Source organism: Plecotus auritus, assembly GCF_963455305.1.
Source record: "Plecotus auritus genome assembly, chromosome: 9".
Classification (NCBI taxonomy): Eukaryota; Metazoa; Chordata; class Mammalia; order Chiroptera; family Vespertilionidae; genus Plecotus; species Plecotus auritus.
In genome coordinates this window covers 119,602,749-119,630,573 of record NC_137783.1, presented here as the reverse complement: position 1 = coordinate 119,630,573, position 27,825 = coordinate 119,602,749, and the positions used below count along the sequence as shown (strand labels likewise).

General features: G+C 46.8%; 1 protein-coding gene and 1 pseudogene across 2 annotated transcripts in view; one reads left to right on the top strand and one right to left on the bottom strand.

Annotated features, from left to right (window-relative positions):
* Positions 1-20,904, bottom strand: part of PARVA (parvin alpha) — a 152,064-nt gene extending 131,160 nt beyond the window's left edge. Inside the window, exon 1 of the mRNA XM_080688503.1 lies at positions 20,708-20,904. Coding sequence (XP_080544629.1) covers positions 20,708-20,843 — 136 coding nt within the window. The 5' untranslated portion in view covers positions 20,844-20,904. The remainder of the gene's footprint in view (positions 1-20,707) is intronic.
* Positions 2,553-3,350, top strand: LOC308258211 (microtubule-associated protein RP/EB family member 1-like; annotated as a pseudogene). The gene has a single exon. The product of its transcript is annotated as a microtubule-associated protein RP/EB family member 1-like (transcript).
* Positions 20,905-27,825: the final 6,921 nt, after the last annotated feature.

Genomic DNA, 27,825 nt, shown 5'->3' with positions numbered 1-27,825 from the left:
ACCCCATCTTTCTCAATCTGCTGAGTTTTAAAAGTAAATTTAAAAACTTATACTCATATACACTCCAGTAATCTGGGGAGGAAACCAGGGTTTTTAATTGTTCTGGTCCTGTCTCTGGAATATTGATTTAGGACATTTAATACCATCTCCAAATACCACGTTTAATTTGCATCGGGTTGGAAGCCGGGCTGCTGAGCGTTGGCTGTTGATTTTAGGCAGGGACTCGGGAGGGCCTACAGCCCACCTTCCTGCTGGCCTGTGGCCAGCCCAGAGCCGGCTTCACCTGGGACTCAGGAGAACTGGCCCGCTAAGGAGGCCAAGTCTTTGATGGATTTTCACTGTTTAATTAAAGTGCAGCTGGGGCCTGGGGCCGTGCTGTACCTTTCAGCAAGATATTCATCACGGGTTGCACAACTAGCCTGTGCTGAGGCCATTTGGCCGGGGCAGAGCCCAGACTTTGGCCTGGTCTCTCCCTCACTCAGGAGGCCTGTGCTGCTGCCTTTTGGAGGCCCCAGGCTCATCTTCAGGAGCTCAATTCTTCTCAATGCTGCCTTCAGGAACAGCTCAGAATCAGAATTCAAAAACTGGCCCATGGCTCCAAACAGAGTCCCCGAAGGCCTGCTTTACTAAACTTTATCCCAGGCTGCTCAGCTGTTCTTCAGCAAACACGTCTGTGCTCGGAGCCCACCCACATCACTTCACGTACTATCTGGGCAGCTACAGACAGACTATTCATTAAAGTCTAAATCATTCAAGTCTTCTCTTTTATTGTAATTACAGAAAGTTTCAAATATGCCCCAAAGTAGAGAGGCTAGTACCACAACAATCCTCCAGGTACCCACCATCCTTCTGCAGCAATAAGCAACGCGTGGCCACGTGTGCCCATCGACACCTCAACCTCTACACTGCGACACTGGAAGCCAGCCCTAGACATTGTATCATGTCATCCATAAACACTGCAGTGTATATTTAGAACAGATCAGGGTTTCTTCCTTTTTAATATAACCACACTGCCGTTCTCGCAGCCTACAAGTTAGCAGTGACTCCCGGACGTCATCGAAATCTCCGGTGAGTGTTTACATTTTCCCGATTGTCTCATAAATGACTTCCGGAATCGATTTGTTTGACTCCAAACAAGTTTCTGGCTCAGCTGTGAATTGTATGTTGGGTGGCTTTCTTACCTCCTCTCTCCTTCCGTCCCCACCCAGCACACTGGCTTCACATGAGGTGCTCCAGGCCCAGGGACACATAACCAAGCTCTCTGCCTCAGCTTCCTCACCTGGAAAATGGGAATAATAAAAATTCCCTCTCTCATGGGTTTATTGTGAAAATCAAATGAAATAGAACATGTAAAAAGCTTAGAACAGTGTCGGGCACACAGTGAACACTCAGTCAATATTAGTTCTCATGGCTATTCTTTTCTGAAATCGGTGACCGACAAAATTCCCAGGCACAGCGTTCAGGCCACCAGACACAGTTACATGTGGGAAGAAAACCGAGTAAAAACCTGTTCCAACTCTCCACATTCTTCTCAGACTTTGAGTCACTGTTCACAGTGAGGTGGTAGAATGTGTGAGTTAAGAGCAAATCTCTGGAGCCAAACTGCCTAGGTTCAAATCCCATGTCTTACACTTGCTAGTAATGGCAGAACGATGGATGTATTTGCAAAATCTCATTCCTTTCCCTCTGGGCAGACAACGGAACGATGTTTCTTGGCCTCTCTTGCACGTAGGTATGGCCACATAACTGAGTTCTGGCCAGTGGTGAGTGGGCAGAAGTGATACCCATCATGTCGACACCTGGCCCATAAAAACCTCCCACTGCAGTTTTGTTCTCTTTGTCACCCACTGGCTGATTGGCGAGGACTCAGAGAACCTAGAGGAAGGCAGAGCCGTAAGATGAAAGGGGCCTAGATCCCTGAATGACCAGGTGGAAGGCAAGCCAACCAAGAGATGCCACTGGGTCCTGATATATGCAAGAAATAAACTTTTTATTATGTTAAGCACCTGAGAAGTGGGGGCTTATCTGTTATAGCAGCTAGTGTTACCTTAACTAGTACATTATCCTTGGCCTTGGGCACGTTATCTGGCCTCTCTGTCCTCTACTTTCCTCACCTGGAAAGGGGCAAAGATGCTAATAATACCTATTTCATGGGGTAGTTAGGAAGATTAAATGAGTTAACATATATAAAGCTACACATAGCCTGGCCCATAACAGCACAGCCCAAGTGCTCATCCCTGATGTCATTGCTATCATTGGTGTTACTATTATTATCTGCAAAGTCATATCATATCATTAAGAATTCCCACATTTCACTTAAACCTACAAGTTTTAAATCATCACTATTTTCCTGGTGTGATTTTTTAAAAACAATTTGGGACTAAAATTGTATTCCAGCCAAAAAATTTCCAATTTAATAATGAAAGCCCATCATATAATAAGATTATGACGGAGGTCATCGCGCGGGCGGGCGGGGTTGGACTGTTTGAACGAGATGAAGACGGAACCCAAGCCAGGCACGGCAGTGGGCGTGGTTCCGCCGTGAGCCGAAGATGGCAGTGAACATATATTCAACGTAAGTCACCAGTGATAACCTAAGTCGACATGACATGCTGGCCTGGATCAATGAGTCTCTGCAGTTGAATCTGACAAAGGTCGAACAGTTGTGCTCAGGGGCTGCCTATTGTCAGTTTATGGACAAGCTGTTCCCTGGCTCCATTGCCTTGAAGAAAGTGAAATTTCAAGCTAAGCTAGAACATGAACACATCCAGAACTTCAAAATACTACAAGCAGGTTTTAAGAGGATGGGTGTTGACAAAATAATTCCTGTGGACAGATTAGTAAAAGGAAAGTTTCAGGACAATTTTTAATTCAGTGGTTCAAGAAGTTTTTTGATGCAAACTGTGATGGAAAAGACTATGACCCTGTAGCTGCCAGACAAGGTCAAGAAACTGCAGTGGCTCCTTCCCTTGTTGCTCCAGCTATGAACAAACGGAAGAAACCTCTCAGCTCTAGCAGTGCAGCTCCACAGAGGCCCATTGCTACACACAGAACTACTGCAACCCCTAAGGCTGGCCCACGTGTGGTGCGAAAGAATCCTGGTGTGGGCAATGGGGACGACGAAGCAGCTGAACTGATGCAGCAGGTCAACATATTGAAACTTACTGTCGAAGACTTGGAGAAAGAAAAGAGATTTCTGTTTTGGAAACTAAGGAACATTGATTTGCCAGGAGAACAAGGGGGAAAACAACCCTGTATTGCAGAGGATTGTGGACATTCTCTATGCCACAGATGAAGGCTTTGTCATACCTGATGAAGGGGGCCCACAAGAGGAACAAGAAGAGTATTAACAGCTTGGACCAGCAGAGCAACATCTGAATTCTTCACTCCAAATCATGTGCTTAACTGTAAAATACTCCCTTTTATTATTTTTAGAGGACTCACTGGTTTCTTTTCATAAGCAAAAAGTACCTCTTCTTAAAGTGCACTTTGCAGAAGTTTCATTCTTTTTTCAATAAGTTTGAGTTAGGAGCTTTTACCTTGTAGCAGAGCAGTATTAACATCTAGTTGGTTCACTTAGGGCAGTGGTCGGCAAACTCATTCGTCAACAGAGCCAAATATCAACAGTACAACGATTTGAGAGCCAAATTTTTAAAACTTAAACTTCTTCTAACGCCACTTCTTTAAAATAGACTCGCCCAGGCCGTGGTATTTTGTGGAAGAGCCACACTCAAGGGGCCAAAGAGCCGCATGTGGCTCGCGAGCTGCAGTTTGTGGACCACTGCCCTGGTTCCGTGGTCGGCAAATTGCGGCTCGCGAGCCACATGGGGCTCTTTGGCTCCTTGAGTGTGGCTCTTCCACAAAATACCACGTGCGGGCGCGCACGTACAGTGCAACTGAAACTTGGTGGCCCATGCGCAGAAGTCGGTTTTCGGCTCTCAAAAGAAATTTCAATCGTTGTACTGTTGATATTTGGCTCTGTTGACTATTGAGTTTGCTGACCACTGACTTAGGGAACAAAGAAGCTGACCATGGGCTCACCATATGGATGCTGGTAACACTGATTGCTGGAGAAGGTGTTTTTATGTGATACACTGAGGTGGATATCTCAGTAGTGAAATGTAAAGACTGATTTTAATTTTAAGCTAATGTGAAATCTTGGCAGAGAATGTTTTAATAAATGAATGCCTTAAGAATATTTAAATTATGTTTGCATATTTTAAAATATAAATTTTAACCTGATAGGAGAGTTTGTGTGTTGCCCTTGTGTCTGGGAAGGAAGGGCCAGACCTTGGAACCTTTAGAACTTGCTGTTCACAGGCCGTGCACGGCTGCTTGAATCTTCATAGGCTTCATAGGCCTAACCTTGGCCCAGAAGGAAAATTTAAAAAGTTGCTCTCTAAAGCCATTTGGTGTCCTTGACCAATTGCATCTCTGCTAAGAAGCAAGCGGCATTGTTGGCTGAATGAATAAAGGGTATGTTTCAGCCCTGAGATATTTGAGTTGAATAGCTTGATATTCATTGAGCATTTATCTGATGATTTTTCCAGTTACCCCTGAAATTTCTGTGTCTTGTGTTTTTGGGAAATGCGGTGTGTTCAGTTTTAAAATCTAACAATTACTTTTGGGGACTTGCCCACATCTCTGGGATTTGAATGGGGGTTTCTGTCCCATTTTGCTGTCTTTTAAGTTTACATTTAACATGTTTTTCTGCATCCCTTGCCCACTGGGGACTCCTCTTTGGGTCCTTAAAGTTTTGCTTAGAGTGAAAGTTCAGCAGGCAGGTGATCATGCTGCAAGTTCTCTTCTGACAAAGGGAGTGATCAGTGAAGGCCATCGCTACCTTGAGATCTGCAAGGCTGGGTGTTTCTGGTACCTGCTGTCCACAGCCCTCCACTGTTACCAGAATACTTTGCCAATGCACTAATCTCTTTGGAGATAAAATTCGTTAGCATGTTACTAAATGTTACGTTTCTTTTGCAGAAAATACAGTACCATGTCTGAATTAATTATTAATATTTAAACTATTTCATTCCTTAACACCCCTAATTTGCTTTGCCTACAGCCTATTCAGTTCCTTTGTTTGGCGGAATTCTGCAAAATGTGTGTCACCCACTACTGAGCTTGTTCAGCCTCTGATGTAATTGTATTCATTTGTTGATGGTGGTTGTTTGTCTAAAATGTGTTTTGAACGCAGGTATTTTATTATAAATGGTTGTGTAGTGCATGCTCTGTGTGAAATTCAGAGAGAAACCCAGATTCAGTGATTAACAATGCCAAAAATGCAAGTAACTAGCCACTGTTCAAATAACAGTGGTGCTATTTCTCTTTTGTGGCCTTTAGACTTTTGTCACCCTAAAATTCCATTTTATTGGGAACCCATTTTCCACCTGGTCTTTCTAGACAGGGTTGTTTTTTGTTTTTTGTTTTTTCCTACTTTAAGCAGTTTCTAAATAAAATTCTGTATTTCAAGAAAAAAAAAAGATTATGACGATTTGCTTAACAGGAAATATTTCAGGAACACAGTCATTCCTCAGAACAAAATGCATCTAATACAAGATGCAGCATGTCTCCAGCGCTCCCCGCCAATATTAAAAAAGATGGGAAAATGAGACTTCCTCAGCGCGCACCTCTCTGATTATCAGCCAGCATTCCACCCATGCTCAGAATTGAGGAGATGGGCCCTGAACTCTATGGGTTTGAAAAACCAATGCCAAGAAGATCTACAAATGGCCAAAAAGCACACAAAAAGATGCTCAATATCATTAGCCATCAGGGAATCGCAAATGAGAACCACACTTCACTCCCACTGGGATGGTTTTAATCAAAAAGAGAACAGCAAGTGCCGCTGAGGTCGTGGAGACAGCGGAGCCCTCAGACACGGCTGGTGGGAATGCGAGATGGGGCGGCCACTGTGGAAAGCAGCCTGACAGCTCTTCGACACATCAGACCTGGAGCTACCATGTGACTCGGCAATGCCACCCTAGGTATCTACCCAAGAGAAATGAAAACATGCTCACACAAAAACGTGTACATGAAAATTCTTAATAGCCACATTTTTATTCTTAATAGCCAAAAAGTACAGACAATCCAAATGTCCATCAACTGATGAATGGATAAACCAAATGTAGTATGCTCATATAGTGGAATATTTTTCCATCATAAAAAGGAATGAAGCACTGATACATGCTACAGCATGGATGAAACTTAAAAAATACTATACTAAGTGAAAGAAGCCCTTTATATAAGATTCCATTTATATGCAATGTCCAGAATAGGCAAATCTATAGAAATAGAATATAACCCTGGCTGGTTTGGCTCAATGGATAGAGTGTGGGCCTGAGGACTGAAGGTCCCAGGTTCAATGCCGGCCAAGGGCACATGCCCGGGGTTGTGGGCTCGCTCCCCAGTAGGGGGTGTGCAGGAGGCAGCCAATCAATGATTCTCTCTCATCATGGATGTTTCTAGCTCTCTTTCCCTCTCCCTTCCTCTCTGAAATCAATAAAAAAATATTTTTTTGAAAAAGAAATAAAATATAGATTAGTGGTTACTTGGGGGTCAGGGAATGGGGACAGAAGGTGGAATGACTGCTAATGGGTACAGGGTTTCTTTTTGGGGTGATAAAAATGTTCTAAAATTGGCTAATGGTTGCATGACTGGGAATATACTAAAAAGAAATCATTGAATGATCCTGTTTAAATGAGTGAACTGTATCTCAAAGTTACAATATACTTTTGAAAAGCGTTCACTCCTCCATATGGATCAGATTTTTCCTCTGGATGTGAGCAGCCATGAGAAAGCAGAGCACGCTCCCACCTCGTCAGAAGCCTAGTGCCCTGTGTTAAAACCCAGGTTCGGCGCTGTGTGTGAGGGACAGCGCCATGACACACCTGCTAATGAGTCTGAAGCTCAGGAGAGAGGTCCTGGCTGAAGTGTGGCTGGGGACTCACCAGCATATCCAGGTAGGACAGGAAATCGTCATCTACACTCCCATGAAAGCCGACCACCCATCGATGCAAATTCTGCGCAAACACAACCGTCTGACACCAGAGATACAAGCAAGGTTGTGTTGGTGTTTTGTTTTGTTTTTTCCCCACAAGAAGCATAAGTTAGACCAGTGGTCGGCAAACCGCGGCTCTTTGGCTCCTTGAGTGTTCTAACGCCACTTCTTCAAAATAGACTCGCCCAGGCTAAAAACCGACTTCTGCGCATGGGCCACGAAGTTTCAATTGCACTGTACGTGCGTGTCCACACGTGGTATTTTGTGGAAGAGCCACACTCAAGGGGCCAAAGAGCCGCATGTGGCTCGCGAGCTGCGGTTTGCCAACCACTGAGCTAGACCATGAATCACACTTCCCAGAATCAGTAATACTGAAAGAGCTAGGTAACTGGGAGCCCAAATTACTTAAATTGATGTCATATCATTTGAAAAGCTGGCATTTCAGGCCCTACAAACTGAACGACAATTACTATCCATCCGATTCATGGCCCTGGACTCCAGTTTCCCACCTGCTCTAACATCAATTCAAGCAATTCTGAACTTTGATCTCCACGGCAGGATGTCTCTGATTTATTGAAGTGTCAAGTCCCAATCGTGCTAACATCCACCCCTGGCAGAGCCATTATAAGGTGTGAAATCTGGGCGCCCATCACCCGGGCCAAGTTCAGCACAGCGACAATCAGAAGGAACAAATCAATCTGCCTCTCCATAGTCATCACGGGAGCCTTGTAATTCACCATAATGACAGGCATGGAGGAAAAGCAGGGAAAGGGATTGTTCTGTTCTCCAGGCCCGTGAGGTGCTGGAGGAGCTACTGAGCCCCCCAAGAGAGGCTTTGCAACCCTCAGCCAAGAGACAGTTGCTACTCTTTGCAAGGGGCCTGTATCCTGAGTTGCTTTCAGTGGAATTGTGTTACCCTCCTTCCCTGTTCTGCAAACAGCATCAAAACTGCTGGTTCCTGCTGCCCTTGCTTCTCCCAGCTGCCATGACTAACTACCTGACCCCTGCAGGTCTGCCACGGCAGGCTGGGAGCAAGGCAGCACACAGCCTATGGTAAACAGGAAAACCCCTCCCCGCTGAGAGGAAAGTTTATTTCCAAGCCTGGAGTGTAGGGGGCTGAGGTGAGGGAGGCAAGACCTAGGCTCCCATGTGAGCATTGGCGTCCATTCTGTGTAGACGGTGAATCCTGATTCCGCCCCAATACTGTGGCCTGCCCCTGCCCCTTGCCTGCTCAGCTAGGATCCTGGCATGCCTGCTAAGTGCTGCCAGCTTTTGTCCCCAGGGTTCTGAATCTGAGACCCCACCCTGGATGCGGAGGAGCCTCCCTGATTCAGGACTCAGACACCCAGCAGATGCCAAGAGTCCCTGCATCCTGCCATCTCAGTGCCCACCTTGACCAACCTGGGGTGCCCTGCCCCTAAGCTGGTGATCCTCTTCCAGACTCATTTTGCAACCCCCCAGGGGTTCCCAGCCTGCCCCATAGCTAAAGCCATGTTGGCCAAGACAAAAACTGCTTTAGAAACAATTGTTTTTGAATTGAGAAGTCCGTGTAATACTGCAAATGGCAGATTAATTCTTCAACCGATGACTGCACCTCGGAAAGAAACCAGTGCACAGCCTGCCCCTTGGCGTCCTGCCACCTGGGTTTATGTCACGGGGGGAGCAGAACAGGCCGGTACCCTTGCCCCTCTGCGGTCCAGCATCATCCTCACCCAGGAGACCTGCCACGTGTTCATGAAGAGCACCCTGCTTGGCTCGGCAGTGTCAGGCTGTGTTTCTCACAGCGGAACCAAGGGGCGGTGCCTCTAGATGTTAAAAGAGATAAGGGAGTGAGTGAAGGGAATGTGTATGAGTCAACAATGAAATTAATGCCCTGGACACATCACTCCCGGGGAGGGAGTCTGCCTGCATGGGTGACTCCCCAGAAATACTCCCTTGGGGGCTGGGTGATGATTACAGGCTCCAGCTGGCTCAGATCCATGCTTAGGAGATGAAATAAGACACCTGCCTATTCACTCCGAATGCAGGTAGAGGAGACTGAGCCCCAGAGGCATCAGCCCAGCCCACTTGGTTAAAATCCAGCTGAAACTCAGAAGGCTCCCTAATCCTGCCCTTTCTCCCGTTAACCCCGGGGGTTCTTCCTTTGGCTCCAAGAACATTGTCCATCTCCTAGGGGTCCCTCCAACCCTCTGAACCTAAATTTGTCCAATGTAGCACTTAGCCCACTGTCTGGTGATTCCCTCCCATTTGTCTGTGGTTACCAAGCTGTGGGGCAAGTCCAAGAATTCGGAAATTGGGAGGTGGGAGAAAGTGATCAAAGGAAGGAGGGACTTCTTGAGCAAACCTCCCCTGGGTCCCACTCCAGCGGGACAGGTGGTGGTGGCTGTGATTCCCAGGGGAGCTCCAAGGACGGCTACTTCCACGGCAGCCACACCTTGGGCCCTGTTATAAGGAAGAGCAGGCACTGGGTGTGAGACATGGAGCCTTATATAGATGGAAGGATGGCCATAAGATAGTGTTCTGAAATAAAGACCTGCCTGTACTAGAGCTGACTTAAAACATGTTACTGGCCAGAGCGGAAACCTTCACCACCTTGAGGCCTCGCCTCTCACCCCACCCCACCCGTTGGGTGACTACTGGTCCTGCCAGCCAGAAGCAAACACAAACTTTGAGCCTAACAATGTTGGACTTACTTTCAAACAACCTACCAGGAAGACCAGCCAGACCCAAAGCAGTAATTTTTCCCTAATTATCAATTACAAACTATTGACAGTAAGCAAGCCAGCTGTCAGCCTTTGACCCTGTAATTGCACTTCTGGGGCTCCATGCAAGGAAATTATTCTGAATTTTTAAAAAAACACACTTTAGGCAGCATTATATCTAAGAAAATAAATGGACCAAAAGAAATGGTTAAGTAAACAATAGGACATTCACTTAATGGAATATTATGCACCTATTAAAAGTATATTTGATAAGATTTATATTCACATGAAAAATATTTACCTTATAATAATAAATGAAAAGTGATACAGAATACTTTTCTAATACACATGGCATACTCACAATTATAAAAAAGAAAAAAGCTATAATGAAGACAAAGAATAGAAATAAATAAAAATTCCAGTAGTAATTGCCTTTGGGAGTTGGTACTTTGCAAGATTGTTTTCTCTTTCAATTTTCCCATAAATCCCATAAGCATAGGCTAATTTTATAATGGGGAAGAAAAAAATTTTTTCATTACAAATAAAAGAGATGCTAAGTGACTTGGTTCATTCTTCTCTCCCCAGGGGAGTGTGCAGTAGTTTGGAATACTTCTAAGTTCACTGCTTCTTCCACTCACGGCCTAACTTCCCCTAACGCTGGTTTGAAGGGAAGACAATGACCTAGTCACAAAGTTTGGCTTTTCTAAGGCTTTGGCAGCTGGTACGTTGCAAGCAAATAGAACTTTCACTTAGTTGACGCTAGTAGAACCGGATTTTAGATGACCTGTAGTGACCCACACCCGCCATGCAAACATCTGTCCCTGGCCTGAATAAAACTGAAGCAGCTGCAATGAACAGAGCGAGGCAAAGCTCAGCGAAGACGCAGCAGCCAGCCATTCTGTTCTGTCCTTTCCTTTCCCTGGGTTCTTTTTCGCCAAGTGGGGAGAGCTCAGAGGCGGAGCTCTCCTGCTGAGGAGCAATGACAGAGGCCTGGCTCTGACTTCCAGATTTCCTTAACTTTGCAGGTGGGAGGAAATGAAGCCAAGGCGAGCTTCAGTCTGCACCTTTCTCTCGTCTCCGCCAAACCTTACAAAGAGGCGATTCCACCTCGGCCCTTCATTTAAGCACCAGAACATGAATACGTGCAACACCATTTCTGCAAAGCAAGCTTTTCTGGATGGAAACAAGAACACCGGCCTCAACGCTCCTCCCCGGCTCCTCACCACCCTGGACCACTGGGCCTCCTGCAGGCTCAGGGCTGCCCCTGCACCATCAAATTCTAGAATCCGAACCCCTGGTCTCGGGGCCTATGTATGTCTGTCAAACAACAGGGCTAAGTGATAACGTCTTTTCACAAAGAATGAAGATTCCAGGGCTAGGGAGGAGGGAGTTTTATAAAAGACATCCCCCCCACCCCCCACCCCTGCCAGCAGTTGAGCCCTGATGGAATTAGGGGACTAGAAACATCATCCGAGGTTAGAAGACAATCTGGAGTAACCTGGGAACTCCCTTGGTGGGAATAAAACGGCCATTGATGATTCTGGCAGTTAGTTAAGAAGCATTTTGAGGGCACCGGGTGCTGTGCTAGGCACTCGGGGTTCCAATGCGAGCAGCACACACACGCCTGTCCTCCTGGAGCCTACAGGGGAAACGAAGGGGAGGGTGAGGACCAGGGACTAGGCAGAGGAAGCCTCCCTGTCCTGGGGCCCGGGCCTCAGGCAAAGAAATCACTTGGATTTCTTACTGACTTCAGGCTATAGAACAAACTGAAAACTTAACGGGAAGTTTACAACATTTCTTTGAAGTATTTTATTTTAATTTCATTTTAAAAAGTCTTCTGGTTTTGAAATTGTTGTAGAGTTTTCCCCAAATGTGTTCTTTTATTCCCTGATAGTGAGTGGAGAGTTTTGATGCTTACAAATGTTTACATGAGGATCCCAACCCTTCTCCTGTCCTAATGGCTAAAACACAATTACGAACTGCACTTGTTAACCAAATAGAGATATTCCATGAGACAAGGAGACCGATTCCTAATATGGAGGTGTCCTTGGGCCGGGGCCCACTTATCCTGGTTTCCATCTCCTCCTCCGACACAGAGGTGCCTTCATTAGTGGAGGGAAGAAAGAGGTCTTTGTGATGATGTCATTCCAGACCACCCTACACAGACAATAAAACTGCATCTGAGAGAAGCCTGGCGAAATGAGAGTGCAGAAATCACAGAATACCGGGGGAAGGGCCTACGAGGTTCTTTAGCCGAATCCCTGGTGTTAGAAATGGACGAAGGAAGGGACTTGGCTAAGATTACACAACCAGTTAGTGGTGGGCTATTTTCACCAAGGGAACTATGAGGAAACTCATTCCATAGAAATTCCAGTATCGTTATGTGTTCAATATTACAGGAGGTGGGGGGCTACAGGAGGAGGGATTTCACATTAATGTGTGACACATACACACACACACACACACACACACACACACACACTAATGGCTGCAATGCAAGGTGTCCAGTGCTGCCACAGAGGTGCAGACAAGGTGGTGTGGGGCCACAGAGAAGAATGTGTCTCACTCTTCCTGGGGGAGCTATAGATGGAATCAAACGAAAGGGGATATCTAAGTTGGGTCTTAATGGCTGAATAGGAGTTTGTTGTAGAGAGAAGGGAAGACGGTCATTATGTGTAAAGGTTGAGACATGTTGGAAGAACATGATGTGTTTGGGGAATAAAAAGTGGTTTGGTGCCCTGGCCAGTGTGGCTCAGTTGTTTGGGCATCATCCTGTGCATTGAGAGGTTGCCGGTGCTATTCCCAGTCAAGGAACATGCCAGGGTTGTGGTGGGCTGGGTCCCCAGGAGGAAGTGTGCTAGAGGCAGCTGATCAATGTTGCTCCCACATCAATGTTTCTTCTCTCTCTTTCTCTCCTCCTCTCTCTCTAAAAATCAATAAAAAAAAAATTTTTTTTTTTAAAGCGGCTTGATGGTTATAATGGAGGTTTCTTAAAAGGAAGATAAAAGAGACTAGACCAGCAATTGTGAAGAAGGTCTTGAATGCCTTCCTAAGAAGTCTGTCCGGGGAGATATTTGTGTTTAAAAAACACAACATATTGGCAAAAGAATAAAAGATGGACTGAATAAAAAAGGGCCAGGGGTAGGGAGACTAGTGGAATGGATACTGCAATAAGTCAGGTAGAAAATAAAGACAGTAAATTTAAAAAAATAAACAAACAACCTCAAAAACAAAGAGCACTTCTTGGGCCTTAAATAAGGCAGTGATCCTTAGAAGGTAGAATGAGCAGGGCTTAATGAGAAATAATCGGATGTGGGGGTGAATGGGAGCAGGGTTGGGCAAACTACTGCCCACGGGCCATCACTAGCCTGCCCTCTACTTTTGTTCAGCTGAGGGAGAAGAATGGGTTTCGTATTTTTAAATGGCTGAAAAAGAACAAGAATATTTTGTGACACATGGAAATTATCTGAAATTCAAATGTCAGCATCCATAAGTAAAGTTTTGTTGGAATGCAACCACACTATCGGCCATGGCAACGAGGGCAGAGCTGAGTAGAGGCCAGAGGGCCAGAAAGGTCTTAAATACCTATTTATTACCTGCCCTTTAAGAAAAACTCGCCAAGCTCTGAAATAGAGGATGCCCACAACATTGCAACCTTGGGCAGCTGGTGGGGTGATGGAGGAGGAGAAGCAGACTTGGGCAAGTGGGGCAAATAATTCCACTGAGGGCGTGCTGAGTTTGAGGAGCCTCTGACACATCCAGGAGACAGTGGAAAGATGCATCTGGACTACAGGTGAAGATCTGAATTTGAGAATCCTCAGTGGGTACATTGTCCCTGGAGCTAGGAGAGTAGATGAGATAATCCAAAGGAGACAAAGACACAGAGCAAAGCAGGTGAAGTCAGAACCCCAGGAAATACTGCTGAGGGGCAAACAGGAAGAAAAGCCAGAGAAGAAGTCTGAACAAGAGGCCCGGAGACACCGGGAGCCAATTCAGGGTGCATAAGGTCAAGAGACAAGATCATTCTGAGGAAAAGACAAAGTTGAATAATGTCAAATGCCACCAAGAACGCAAGTGGAATCATGTTAAAAAGAGACTGACTTTGGAGACCTCAGCCAATGCCACGTAAAGAGTGGGAACAGAATGGCTCTCCAGCTGCCTCCAGGACCCGCAACTCTCCGTTTCCTCATCTCACACTGGCCACTCCTTTGCAATCTCTCTCGCTGGTTCCGTCTCATCTCCCAACTTTTAAAAGTTGGAAAACCACTGGGCTCAGTCTTGGACCTCTGGGCTCCCCTCCTGGAGGATCCCATTCAGTCTCAGGCTTTAAATGCACCCACACCCCAATGTATCTCCAGCCCAGACCCCTCCCCTGAACTAGACTCCGAGAACCAAATATGAACTCAACGTCAACACTGGAAGCGCAGAAGCACCTCTGACTAAACAGCGACCCAAACTGAGCTGCTCCTCTTTTTCCCCAAACCAGCTCTTCTGCAGAATTCTCCACCACAGTTAAGGTCAGTTCCATCTTGCCAGCTGTTCAAACCCAAACCCTGGAGTCCCCTTGATTCTACTCTCCACTACCATCCAATCTTTCAGTAAGTCCTATCCGCTATGTCAGGGGTCCTCAAACTTTTTAAACAGGGGGCCAGTTCACTGTCCCTCAGACGGTTGGAGGGCCGGACTATAGTTTAAAAAAACAACTATGAACAAATTCCTATGCGGGCCCGGGACGAGTCGGCTGCTAAGCAGGACAGGCAGCGGCACCCGGTGGGCCGGATAAATGTCCTCGGCGGGCCACATGTGGCCCACAGGCCGTAGTTTGAGGACCCCTGCGCTATGTCTTCAAACTATATCCAGAATCCTATGCTCACCCGTCTACTGCTACCACTCAACTCTAGGCCACCACTGTCCCTCACTGGATCATTTCAGCAGCCTCCTAACTCACCTCCCTGCTCCCACCCCTGCCCCCTCCGTCACTTAGCACCAGAGTGATCCTGTTAAAACAGAAGGGTGCTCCTGTCATTCCTTGCGAAAAACCTTCCCAAACCTCCCCATCTCACTCTGACTAAAGGCCCTTGTCTTACCATGGCCTCCAGGATCCTACATAACCTGCTCCACCCTTACTAATTACCCCGGAAACCACACCTACTTCCAGAGTTGTGTTCACTTTCTCCACTGCTTATAGTGACTTCCTTGCTGGCTCTCAACACCCCAGGTACACCCCAGCCCCAGGGCCTTTGAATTTGCCAATTCCTCCACCTGCAATGCTCTTCTCCATGATACACCTATGGCTCTCTTATCACTTCCTTCAGGTCTTGACTCAAATATACCCTTCTCACGGAGGCCTTCTCTAGCCCTCCTATTTAAAGTTGCCAGCCACCCCCTCTTCCCATACCGCTCCGTTTTCCCTTTTCCTGCCTTATTTCACTCTATAGCACTATCATCACTCATACAAAATACACATATTTTATGAATCTCTCTCTTTATTATCTGTCTCCTCTACTAGAATATAAGCTTCGTGAGGGCAGGGGTTTTTGTCTGTTTTCCCCCTCTCTCCCCCCTCCCATATCCCAGCACCCAGCACAGTGCCTAGCACATGCTTGTCTCTCAAATAACTGCTGAAAGAGTGGGAATAGTGAATCGGGAAGTGACTAGGAAATAAGAAAGAGAAAGCCAGCACATACAATGCTTTCAAGATCTCTGGTGAGTAGCTTAAGAGGAAACCAGTATCAGGATATTTTCTTCAAATGGGCAAGACTCACACTTATTTACAGGATGTTAGGGCAGTGGTCGGCAAACTCATTAGTCAACAGAGCCAAATATCAACAGTACAACAATTGAAATTTCTTTTGAGAGCCAAATTTTTTAAACTTAAACTTCTTCTAACGCCACTTCTTCAAAATAGACTCGCCCAGGCCGTGGTATTTTGTGGAAGAGCCACAGTCAAGGGGCCAAAGAGCCGCATGTGGCTCAAGAGCCGCAGTTTGCCAACCACGGTGTTAGGGGAACGGGGCAGCATGAAAAGGACTGAGGCTATGAGAAAAGGGTATCTGGCTATGCCAAGTCTGGGAGAAAGGGGAAATGAACGGCCCCTGAGCAAGGGGCAGGGGACATCCATGGAAGGGATCGGGCAGGAAGGGAGCATGAGAGGAGAGGTACAGACAAGGGGGTCAGGCGGGGGTGGGGGTGCTGAAGGGAAACTGAATAAGCTCACACCTGGTACTCAGTTTTCTATCTCAAAGTCTGGGGAAGAGCTTGCATGGTGAGGGTTTGAGGAGGCACTTCAGAAAAGGAGAATGCAAGCTGATTCGGAGAGAAGGATGTCTCCGCCATGCCGAGGGTCCTGCTCACTCCAGAAACCATAAGTCTGTGGCAGAGTTTTGAGATTTCCCTAGTCTTACTGGACAGCCAACAAGAACCAGAGTGGTAAGTCCTAGGATTGTTAGAAAAATTATTAAATTAAATCCCTTATAAACAGTTCAGACTCTAGACAAAATGTAAATCTCTGAGAAATAATAAATAAATGGGTAAATGATAGGAATAACCATAACTGCTGACCCAATGTAGGGCACCGTCAGCTGGAAAATACATTCAAGACGGTGTTCATGGAAAGAGCAAGCCTTGGGGACAGATCTGGAAGCAGCAAGGTGAAAAGCAGCTGCTTGGCAAGTAGACTCTGAAAGGCTAGTCTAAGAACCTCCCCACAAGAGCATGTCTGGCATCAATGGGGACTGGGAACCCAAAGAGAAGATCCACAGAGAAAACCAAAAGCCTCTATTTCCTTAAACCAGCGGTCGCCAACCTTTCGGACCTCACGGACCACCAGTGGCCCGCGGACCACCGGCTGGCAACCGCTGCTCTAGTGAGCGACAACTCACTGGAAGGGGACCAGGTGTTTTAAGTGCTGAAATGTGACATTTTGGAAATAGAAGGGTTTGACTTGCAAGAAAAGATCCCTAATTTCCAAAGGAGCCCCAACAGCGCTTCCATGGGCTTCATACGGTCATGGGCTACTAGGCTATTGGCAGAACCTAAGAAATCATCTGCAGTCCGTAATGAAAAGATTATTTCAACATTATTACAGTAAAGACTGTAAAATTGAGCTGTCAATTTTAATAGCTATTATTTGTGCCATGTTATGCATATTTATCTCATTTAACCTCACAACGTCCATGTAAGGAAGAAATTTTTATTCTCATTTTATAGATGAAAAAACAAAGGCTCTGAGGGATTAAGACACTTGTCCTAAATTATAGCAATAGATAAGGAGTAAGAGCAGAAATCAAACCCAAAATTGTCTAACCCTAAAGGCCATACTTTTAACTTCTATTATCTCTTGCCTCTCTAATGCTATTTTTTTCCTTATGAAAACACGGGAGTGATGACTAGTTTCAATGTATTCTTTTTTTTTTTTTTTTTTAAATATATTTTATTGATTTTTTTACAGAGAGGAAGGGAGAGGGATAGAGAGTTAGAAACATCGATGGGAGAGAAACATCGATCAGCTGCCTCCTGCACACCTCCCACTGAGGATGTGCCCGCAACCAAGGTACATGCCCTTGACCGGAATCGAACCTGGGACCTTTCAGTCCGCAGGCCGACGCTCTATCCACTGAGCCAAACCGGTTTCGGCTCAATGTATTCTTATGAGACTTACAATCATTCTATGATTATGCTAGAAAATACTCTTAGGAAGGCACATCTATATATATGAAAGACTAATATGCTAAGTGTCCCTCCTACTATCTGTCCGGTCGCTATGACACGCACTGACCACCAGGGGGCAGACGCTCAACTCAGGAGCTATCGAGATGCAGTGATTTGGCAGCAGTTCTCGGGTGACGCACCCCGAAACCAGAGAGGAGGGAGCCCGATTCCTCATGTGGCCATGCGAGTCCACCTTCGGCCATGGGTTATGTTGTTGCTGGGGCACTATCGGCCCTGAATTCAGTTTACTGCACACTTGCGTTTGTGTTCCACACCCTGTACAACAGCAACTTTGCAGAGTGCCCTCTTGCACTCCGGGACCCGTCGGGGGATGTCAGAGAGCTGGTTTTGGCCTGATCCCCACAGGCCAGGCCGAGGAACCCCACCTGCCGGAGGGACCCCACTCATTCTGCAGATACCAGGGAGGGATGGGGTGGGGAGGGGAGCAGGGGGTTGGCTCCAGGGTATGTCCAGCCCCACCAGCCACCTTCTAATTAATTTCCTTTCAATGTGCAGGAATCCGCGCACCAGGTCACTAGTTTTTCTATAAAACTATTGACTTTAATTGCTAACTAACATGTATTATGTCCTTCCAGTCTTTGTGTACTACAGTGGGGCACAACAGATATCGAATGAAGATAGTCCTTGGGCCAGGAGAATTCTATGCCAAAGCACTGAAATAATTTGTGGCTAGACCCACATCATGATCTTGAGGACTCGTGAAGTAAGGGAGGTTTTAGAACACTAGAGGTAAAGTGGAAGAAGGCAGTTTCTGCAAAGCACAGAGCTGTGAGATTATGCATGATCCGGAGCAAGATCTAACCTTGCTGTTACTGGAGTGATGGCTAGTGGGCCCCTGGCAAGGTCAAGCACTGATCACCAAGACCCAGCACACTCCCACCAAGTGCAGGTCATTTCAAACCCGTCCCATTGCCTTCTTTGGCTGGGCTTGTGGTGGCATGCAACAGCAAGCAGCTGGAGCTGGTGAGTGCTGGCCCTTTTAGGAAAAGCATGCATTCTTCAACATACCCATTTACACCACCTGAATTAGCTAACAGACTGAAGGACAGAACGTATAACAAGGATTAAAAGGATCTTGCACTTGGTTTAACAAAACCCAATTGAGTAAACCTGAGATGGGGAAGGGAATGATTTAGGAGCAACAAACATAAAAATGTCTTTCAGCTGATAATCGCCATGAGCGATTAACAGTGTGATGAAGGTGGCCAAGTGAGTAAGAGCAGCCTTGGCTGCATTAATAGAACACGATGTCCAGGCTAGAACAAAGGAGGTGACAGCCACGGCTGGCTGCGCTGGACTACTTAATGTACTGTGCTGACTTCTGGGCCGCTCACTTTGAGAGGGTCTGTTATTCTCCATTGCCCCCCACTATGATCCGTTCTCCACACTGCTCTGACCCCTACATCACCCAAAATCCCTTGTGCTGGTGACTTCCCACTGGGTCCAGCCAATCCGAAGGAGAGCGAGAGATTCAGGGCAAGGAGAGAGAACATGCAGAGCTCACTTGTGCCACATCTCCCTGCTCCACCCTCCTCCACAGTGGCTGTGTCCCTCGACAGCTGCAGTTCCTGTCAGGCAGCCCCCCTTCCAGAGCTCCAGCTCTCAGTGGGTTCTGGTTTGCTCCCCTCATCCCTTCGGATCTAGGGGTGGTCACAGTCCCCCATCCCCATCTGCTGCTAGTCCCTGGATTCCTCATCATCCCTCTGGGTTCCCTTAACCCTGCCCACAACTCTGCAAATAGTCCCTCCCTTCATTATTTTCAACTAAGTTGACCTTCTGTTTCCTGCGGGGACCCTGAGTGAAACAGAAGGGGTAGGATGGCAGCAAGCCATAAAATCTTGAGGACCACCTATAGGAACAGAAATGTTTGGCCTGGTGAGGGGAAATAGGCTAGTCCACCTGATATAAGTGAAGGGCCACCATCAGACTCATTCTCTGTGAATACAGAGACCACGTTTTTACTTTTACTTCGAAGTAAACTTTTCTAAAGAGTTGGTTGGCAGAGGTGGGGCGAGCTCTCCTAGGAAGTCATGAGCTCCAGAAATTCTGACTTGCCCAGTCTTAAGCTAGAGAGTCCATATCAGGAATACTACAGGAAAAAGAAGTGTAGTCTAGAAAAGGACTCTCCAAGTCAGGATTTCAGGATTTGCTACCAACTGCACACTACTCAATGGTTTACCAAAATAACCAAATAGGGGAAAACATTTGGGGGGATGTTTCGCAGTTTCTCACTTCAAGATAAAGAATGGAAGTCCAGCCCTTTGTGTCAACTTGGATAATTCTCAACAGTGAAGTTCTTTTTTACACTTTAAAGTAACTCAGGAACATGAAACTTACTTTACATCTCAGTAGCACAGCCTTCAAAGGGGTTATTCCCACACCACTGAGCAGTCTATGAAAAAAGAAACATTAACCAAGCAACTTCTATCTACGCATCTATCACTAGCTTCTTCAGAAATGTCACTTCATTTTTCAAATCAAAAGCCAGGATGCGAGTTCTGCCCATGAGACAAAATATTTTACAGGCAAAGGCAAATTGTCCTGGAAAAAAAATAAGCGCTTCAGTTCACCCTGGTGGGGAAAGGAAATGGTTTTTGCAAGAGCTCTCAACTCCTGAGTTCACAGAAGGGTCATGGCCATGATGCTAAGTGTGTGCGCCTCATCCTGGGGGGACCACCTGGAAAGCCAGCGTTTCACTCATTCATTCAACAAACATTTGCTCTTGACCTCCTCGTTAAGAGAGCCCCACTGGGCCCTGGAAATGGGCAAGATCCAAAGAGGCCAACGCTGCATCTGGACTTCAACAAACAACCCGATTTCAAAGACCAACGAAAAGTAAAAAGTGAGAGTGAAGGCGCCCAGAAAAGTTTCAGCAGAAACTTGAGAAATGCCAGCATTCGGGCGCCTAGAGGGCGGGGACCTGGGGCCTACGTGTAGGCAGACACCGCCTCCTGGCTGGCGGGCCGGCCATCCTGGGCCCTCCGGCCACGCAGCCCCAGCCCTGGCCCAGAGCGGACGTTGCCGGGTCTCAGGCCCCGGCTGCTCCACCCGGGCGCCTCCGGGGCCTGGAGCGCAGCGCCGGTGCGACCACCCGCAGCACGATGGCGCAGACCGGCGGGGCGCGCCTGGCCCGCCACGACGAGCCCGGGAAGCGCGCGCACGCGTCGCCGCGCCCCTCTCTCCGCCGAGCACACGCGGCGCGCCCCCGCCAGACCAGAGCCCCAACCCCGCGGACCCCAGCCCCTGCTGCTCCTGCGGCCCGGCCCCCACTCACCCTCTTTGGCTTTCTTCCTCCGGGCCAGAGTCCCTCCGAGTTTCCCCAAGAAGGAGTCATCTTTCTTCCGGGATGGGGGCGACTTGGGGGTAGGGGACTTGGGGACCGAGGGCGACTTTTGCGGGGAGGAGGCCATGGCCGTGGAGCGGACAGCCGCGGGCCGGTCGGGACGCGGAGCTGGCGCTGGGCGGGCGCGGCGGGACTGAGGCTGCGGCTTTCCAAACGGAAGCGGAATTATTCCAAGCATTTAAGGCAGCTCACGCTCGCCTTTCCCTTCCCTCTCTCCCTCCCTCGCGCCGCCCTCCGCCCTGTGAGGAGCTGGTGCGCTTGGGCCCTCGCTCCAGGCAGGCCTGCTCTCTGCGCCCTTTGGCTGCCCAAAGCCGGGAGGATGCCCCAAATCTGCTCCTGGGAGGATGTGCAGCCTTATCTATGGATGTGTGAGTGACCCTCCAGCCTGGGCGCTCTGGAGCCTGAAAGCCTCATTTCCTCTGCACCCAGCACGGGTCCTTGCACAAATCCACGGTTCAGTGATTGCTGAACTTAACCCACCTGTTACTCTGTCGCCCAGGGTCTTGACTCAGCTGCTTGGTGAGGTGCTTGCTTTACCCCAGCATTTCTACCTCTGCAGTTAACAGGCCCATGTCTTGTGCCCAAAAGGGAGTGTGGAAAGAAATAGAGCGAACCAAAATGTGTTTAGGCCCCACCAACTGGGCACATCTGACTGTTCCTGCACTTAGCCACAGCTGTGCCATAAGTGGGCACATCCAACCTCCTCTTCACTCCATATCCCAAACTGAGAGGTTTGGAGTTCATAAGCACAGGACCCAGACTTCTTCTTAGAGCCATCCCTGCTTCTAGCAGTTCAATGGCTTGTGCAAAGGAGGATCCCAAATGTTGGTGTAAACATGAGTGAGAAGGTACAATCATGGCATCCTGTGAGACAATGACCCCTCACCCCCCAATTTATCCCACCTAAATAAAATCAACAGAATGACAACCAGACTCATTTGGGATAACAGGGGTGTCCTTGACATAATGTTTCAAGGACTCGTGCTGGAAATGATTAAAGGGCACGTTTTATTGAGCATGCCCGCTTTAAGTTCTCACTTGGACTCTTCTGTCTCTTTCACACACACACACACACTCACACTCACCCAGGCCCTTGACATCTATGTTTCCTCCAAGCAGCTACAGCTGAGGGACCTGACCCAAAGAGCTGCTAATGCTTGACTGGAGAGCAGCCAGTAAGATGGTCTCAATCAAGAATCTGAATTAGTTTAGACTTTGTCAGAAGTTGAGAAGTTAGTGATGATCCTGCAGACTTAAGATTGGGTGTCCATTTTTAGCCACATGTTGAGTAGAAACCAAAAGAATGGAGCAAAGTAGTGGTCTTAAGAAGCCAAGTGGTCTGAATAAAGAAAAAGTGTGGGGAGTAGCTGCCTGGAACTTGAGCCCCTTCCCAGTGCCTACTTGCCCTCAGCGGGCCAGCTGTGTGTCCCCCCCGAGGACATGTTCTTAAACTTTTTTAATAGCTCACCCGCCTGTAACCTGAGCTAATGAGAAAACTAATAAGCAGCAATTTCTGAGAACAAAAATGTAACTAACAAGATGATCAATAGATTAAGCAGAATATGTGTTCGTTTTATCTTTGCTGAAAAGTCCAAATTTTAACTTTTTTTGAAAATTATACTTTAGCTTGTGCCTCTTATCTAACAGGAAGCAGAGAAGTCACAAAGACTGCTAGAACTTTCACCCAGGAGCAGATTATGCCCCCACCCCCCACCACCACCCTGATAAATTGTAAAGAGATGTTGAGAAGCAAAATAGAATGGTTTTGATTACATCATTATCATACTTGTTCAGGATATTAGATGCATGAGGACATCTCCAAAATCTGACCTCCAGCCCTGGGAACTTTGTCAAGGAATCATGAGAAACACAGCTCAATAGCTATGGGATCTTAGGCACATTTACTCCCGTTCTGAGTCTCTATTTCTTCATTACAAAATGGAAGAGAATAGAGGTTCTCAAACCTGATTCTGCATCACAGTCCCTTGGCTTAGGGAGTTTGTTACAAACATTCACAGGCCCCATCTCTAGAAATTCTGTTTGAGTACATCTGAGATAAAACCAAGAGACAGGCATTTTTTAACAGGAATTACATCAGGTGATTTTGATACACGTGCTCATGTTTGGGCACCTAAAACCACTTTCAGCTCTAACATTCCATGGTGCTCTATTCTTTACCAATTGCTGACATCTTGTGCAGGGCTTGGGTCCTAAATATGGCATAGTCAGAGTTACACATGGAGATCTCTTAAATTGTGCATGCATGTTTTTGCATATACAGCCAGCCCTCTTTGGTAATTTTTATGCACACTAAAGTTTGGAGGCCACTGGGCAAGACTAAAAGGAGGAACCAACAAAGGCAAGTCCTGATTGTTGAATGCTGGCTCCCAGAAAATACCAGCAAAACAAGCTGTGGAGGCCCTAGCTGGTTTGGCTCAGTGGATAGAGCGTCGGCCTGCAGACTGAAGGGTCCCAGGTTTGATTCGGGTCAAGGGCACATGCCCAGGTTGCGGGCTCGATCCCTGGTGGGGAGTGTGCCGGAGGCAGCCATTGATGTTTCTCTCATCATCGATATTTCTACCTCTCCCTTCCTCTCTGAAGTAAATAAAAATATATTTAAAAAAAACCCACAAAACAAAAGCTGTGGAGAAGGCAAACCTGAGTTTATTGTACCCGACGGTAAGGAGAGCCCTGCCTTCACAGCTTAGTAATCTTGGACTGGAGAAGAGCGGGGGCAAAGTAGGGATCATTGTAAGGTTTTGGAATTTGGTTTAAGGCAGGTCTTTCCTGAGGTGGTGCTTAGTTAATTTTCACTAAGGATCCTGATAAAATAGTTTAGGATTAGTGGACACAAGCCATGACTTTCAAAGAGCCTTGGAGATTAAATAGTCTTTTCAATGGTATCTATTGAAAAGTTTAAGGGTCTTCTGTTCATTTCCATGAGATTTGAAGGTAGGTCTTGAACATAACAATGAAGTTATGTAGTTATGTGTAACGTTTATCTTTTATGTATTCTGTGGAATAAAGTCACATTGGTAAAGAGAGGGGATGGTAAAATCTCGTTAATGTGGACAGTGAATGGTTTCCAGGGCTCAGTGTTATGCAGGTGTCTTGTTATCCAAACCTTTCTGCCTCTAAGGTAATTATTAATCCCTCTTGAAAGGCCCAGATGGAATGGGTGGTAAATTATGAATCAGTGCTATTCAAAGTGTAGTCTGAAAACCAGTATTTTTCTGCAAACTGTGTTATTGGTCCTCAATGGTATAAATGTAGAAACTGAGAGTGTTTAGAAACTTTTAGCCTGGCCAGTGTGGCTCAGTGGTTGAACATCGACCTATGAAACAGAAGGTCAAAGTTCAATTCCTGGTCAGGGCACATGCCCAGGTTGTGGGCTCGATTCCCAGTGTGGGGCATACAGGAGGCAGCCCATCAATGATTCTCCTTCATCATTGATGTTTTTACCTCTCCCTTTTCCTTCCTCTCTGAAACTAATAAAAAATATATTTTTTAAATAAAAACTTTCATAATTTAACAATATAATTTTATATTCGTTTAATTTAATGATACAAATTGGAAGCTTATAGTTTGCATGTCTTATTTTATTTTTCTAATAATTCATTTTTTATTATATTTTACAAAAATCATGGTCTATGATGGATTGGTCCTTCACCATAGATTATTTGAAAAGCAATGTTCTAAACTGCTCCAGTTTGCTTACAGTTTAGATACTCACTTTTGATATTATGCTTTTAGAGTGCTTATGGGTGTGAGGTGATCTGTTTTTTATTCAGGAGATTAAATGAGATAATATATGGGAGAAGTGCCTTGCACAGGGCCTGGCCCTGAAGTAGGCTGAGTTGAAATCTATTTCAGTCAGGGACACACATCGCACACTGTTCTTCGATAAGGTGTAGGGAAGAGCCCGCACCAGCTTTCTCCCATGTAAATTGGTATTTACAGTGATGGCACCAATGATCAGCTGCCTTTCTCGTGCTTGGTCATCAGTCTCATCTTACCCAAGGACAACTCATGAGTTAATGTGTGTTGTGTGAGACTCTGCTGAGTCTCTAGGTTACTCTGTTTTTGAAATCTAGGCCCAGACCAGACAACGTGCATCAGGAGATAATAATCCCAGGTCCCAGTCCTGGCTCAGGAGCTGGGTGACTGTGGACAAATCTCTACCCTTTCTTATACTTTCATTTCCATCGTCAGTAAAGGGAACCCAGGCAGTTACATATGATCAACAATTACAATCTAGGTTACACCCAACAAAAATGAGTACCTTTGTGCACCCACTTACACATTCTAGAAAGTTCACAGCACCGCTATTAACAGTTAAATCAATAAATAAATTGTGATCGTCACACGATGGAGTATTACAGTGATGAGAATGAACGACTGGCAACTACAAGCAACAAGAGGAATGTATCTCACAAGATAATGTTGAGTGAAAAAAAGCAGACACAAAGGACATATACTCCATCATTCTCTTCGTAGAAAGTTCACAAAGACTGTTGGTGTGAGGTCCATGTCATAGGCTAGTGAGGAGTCAGGATAATGATGAGCCCTGGGAGGGGTAGTGATGAGAATGGGTGGAGGGGTGGGAGGCATGAGGGAGGCTACAGGAGCTGCTCGAGTTCTGTATCTTGATGTACAGGTACTGGTTCCTTGGGAAGATCCACTTTGAAAATTCATTAAGTGTGCATGTAATAATTTGAGCAGTTTTCTGTATGTATATTGTACTTCAATAACATTTTATAAATGTGTCACAAAACAGATTAATTTTTCAGCCTGGCCAGTGTGGCTCAGTGGCTGAGTGTTGACCCATGAACCAAGAGGTCACCCATTCGATTCCTGGGGGCGTCTGCCACTTTCAGAAGAGGAGGTTAAAATAGCGGGTTTGGTCATACTGGCGTAGGATAGGCACTGAATCCAGTAAGACCAGTGTCCTTAGGAGAAGAAGAAAGTTGGACCCAGACAAGCATAGAGAAAGATGGTGGCCAGCGGAGTGACAGGAATGCCCGGGGCTACCAGAAGCTGGAGGAGGCAAGGAACTATCCTCCCCTGGAGACTGGGAAAGAAGCAGTGCCCAGCAGACACCTTCGTTTTGGACTTCTAGCCTCCAGAACTGTGAGATAATAAATGTTGTTTTAAGCCACCTAGTTTGTGGTACTTTGTGACAGCCACCCTAGAAATGAATACAGCATCTAAGGGAGAAAACAGGAGCTCCTGCAGATCATGAAGGGGGTTTTACAAAGGGTCTGGATCCCAATCAATAATTGGAGGTTGTTTAAACACATCAAAGCAGCGGGGGTTGGCCAGGGGTTGGAGAGAAGCCAGCCAAAGCCTCTTGGGGACCCCTTTGATCACTGAAAGCAAAGGTGTGTTCCTGGGGATGAAAAGGATGATGAGAGATAAAAAGGCCCTGAAGTGAGAGTCTTAAGTGAGAATTCTTTTTGCACGCCCCCGCCCCCCACCCCTGGGAACTCTGGGATATTAGCAGTGGCCTTTGAAAGCCAGGCTGCCAGTCAGTGTGTCCTTCAGAAGTCCTGCTTGCCTGGACTAAGGCACCCAGAAGGCAGCGGGAAGGGGGCAAGGGCTTCTCTTGGTGGGCAGAGGAGGCAGGGGGCAGGGGAAGTTGAACAACCTCAGCCTGTGACATAGCAGACCGGAGGTGGGGTTGTTTTTGAAGATCACATGGATGATGCCATTCAAATGGCCTCTGAATCAGCCCTGGGGGCACGTGTCTCAAGTTCTTTGAGACGGGTGACCTGCTTACCTATCCTCAGGCATCCTGTAATGGACTGTAAACATTAGTAGGAGGTTTTCCTCACCTGGGCATGAGAGCTGAGTGCGTTACACATGGAGGTGAAACTCTAAGATCGGTGGTTCCTACTGGCATGGTCTAGCAGAGGAATGAAGATGCTCCCGAGGCACAGCGGCAGGGCAAAGCTTTTAAGGATAGAAAGGAGTTGTCAGCCACTTCAGATGCAGCCAGGCAAGAGTGCCTGGGGTCCTCCGATGCTGTTGGTGTGAGGTCTATGTCATAGGCCACTGACTTTACTTCCAAGGTCTCCCTTTTCCCTCCCCAGACCAGTGTGAAAGGTCTTCGTGGTCACAGTCTCCCACCTTCCACCCACGCCCACCTCCAGATTTGTGCCACCTGGAGGGGCAAGAGTCTCGCTCCATCTTGGCTGGGGAGATATCAAGAGGATTCCTCCCTCCTGTGTTTTCTCTTAGGGAGGAAGGTCAGAAGGAGAACATCTAATGAGATGCAACCAGATCACCAGGGCCAGATGGTGTCTTCAGGGTGAACTCGAGAACCACTGGCCAAAGGGCTCTGCAAGACACTGGGCATTTGGTTCACAGAAGCCGGTTCAGAGAGAGAGTCCAAAAGGGAAGTGACACTGCCCTGGGAAGCCGTGTTTCCTGGCCTGGTGTCCTGCTTCTCTCTCCTCTGGTGGAAGCTGCCCTTCTTACCCATCCTGCTGAGATTTGAAGTTTTTTGGTTTGTTTCTGCTGTTGGAATTTGAATAGTTTGAGATTCACCATGGTCATTCCAATCACAAAGTTATGTTCTAGCCATTCCCATCCTAAAATTGGAACCTGTGTACAGCAGAGTGACTCTTTCAAGGAACCTGGGAAGGAGCGGGGAGGAGGACCAGCCCCGCTTCACAGACGAAGACCCTGAGGCACAGCTGAGTTCAGATCTTCCAGTGAGCGGTGGAGCAGGAGTTAAAGCCCTGAACTAGTGACTCTTAGAATGATTAACTAGTTGGTGTTTTTGTTTTTTTTTTTCTTAAGCTATTGATTAATTTTCAAATCACATACTTACATGTTTGGGACTACTCTATGCACATACTCACTTCCCCCAAATTCTTATGGAAACACCTTCCATTATTCTGGGATGGGAGGGAACTGAATTCCTGTGCCCCAGTTCATTTGGAGCTGCGGCCCAGGATCAGATTTACAGGGGACCGTGAATGCTGTTTCCCAGTTATTACCATCCTGCTCCCCACCCTCACTGCTCACCCCCTCCCTCTACCTCT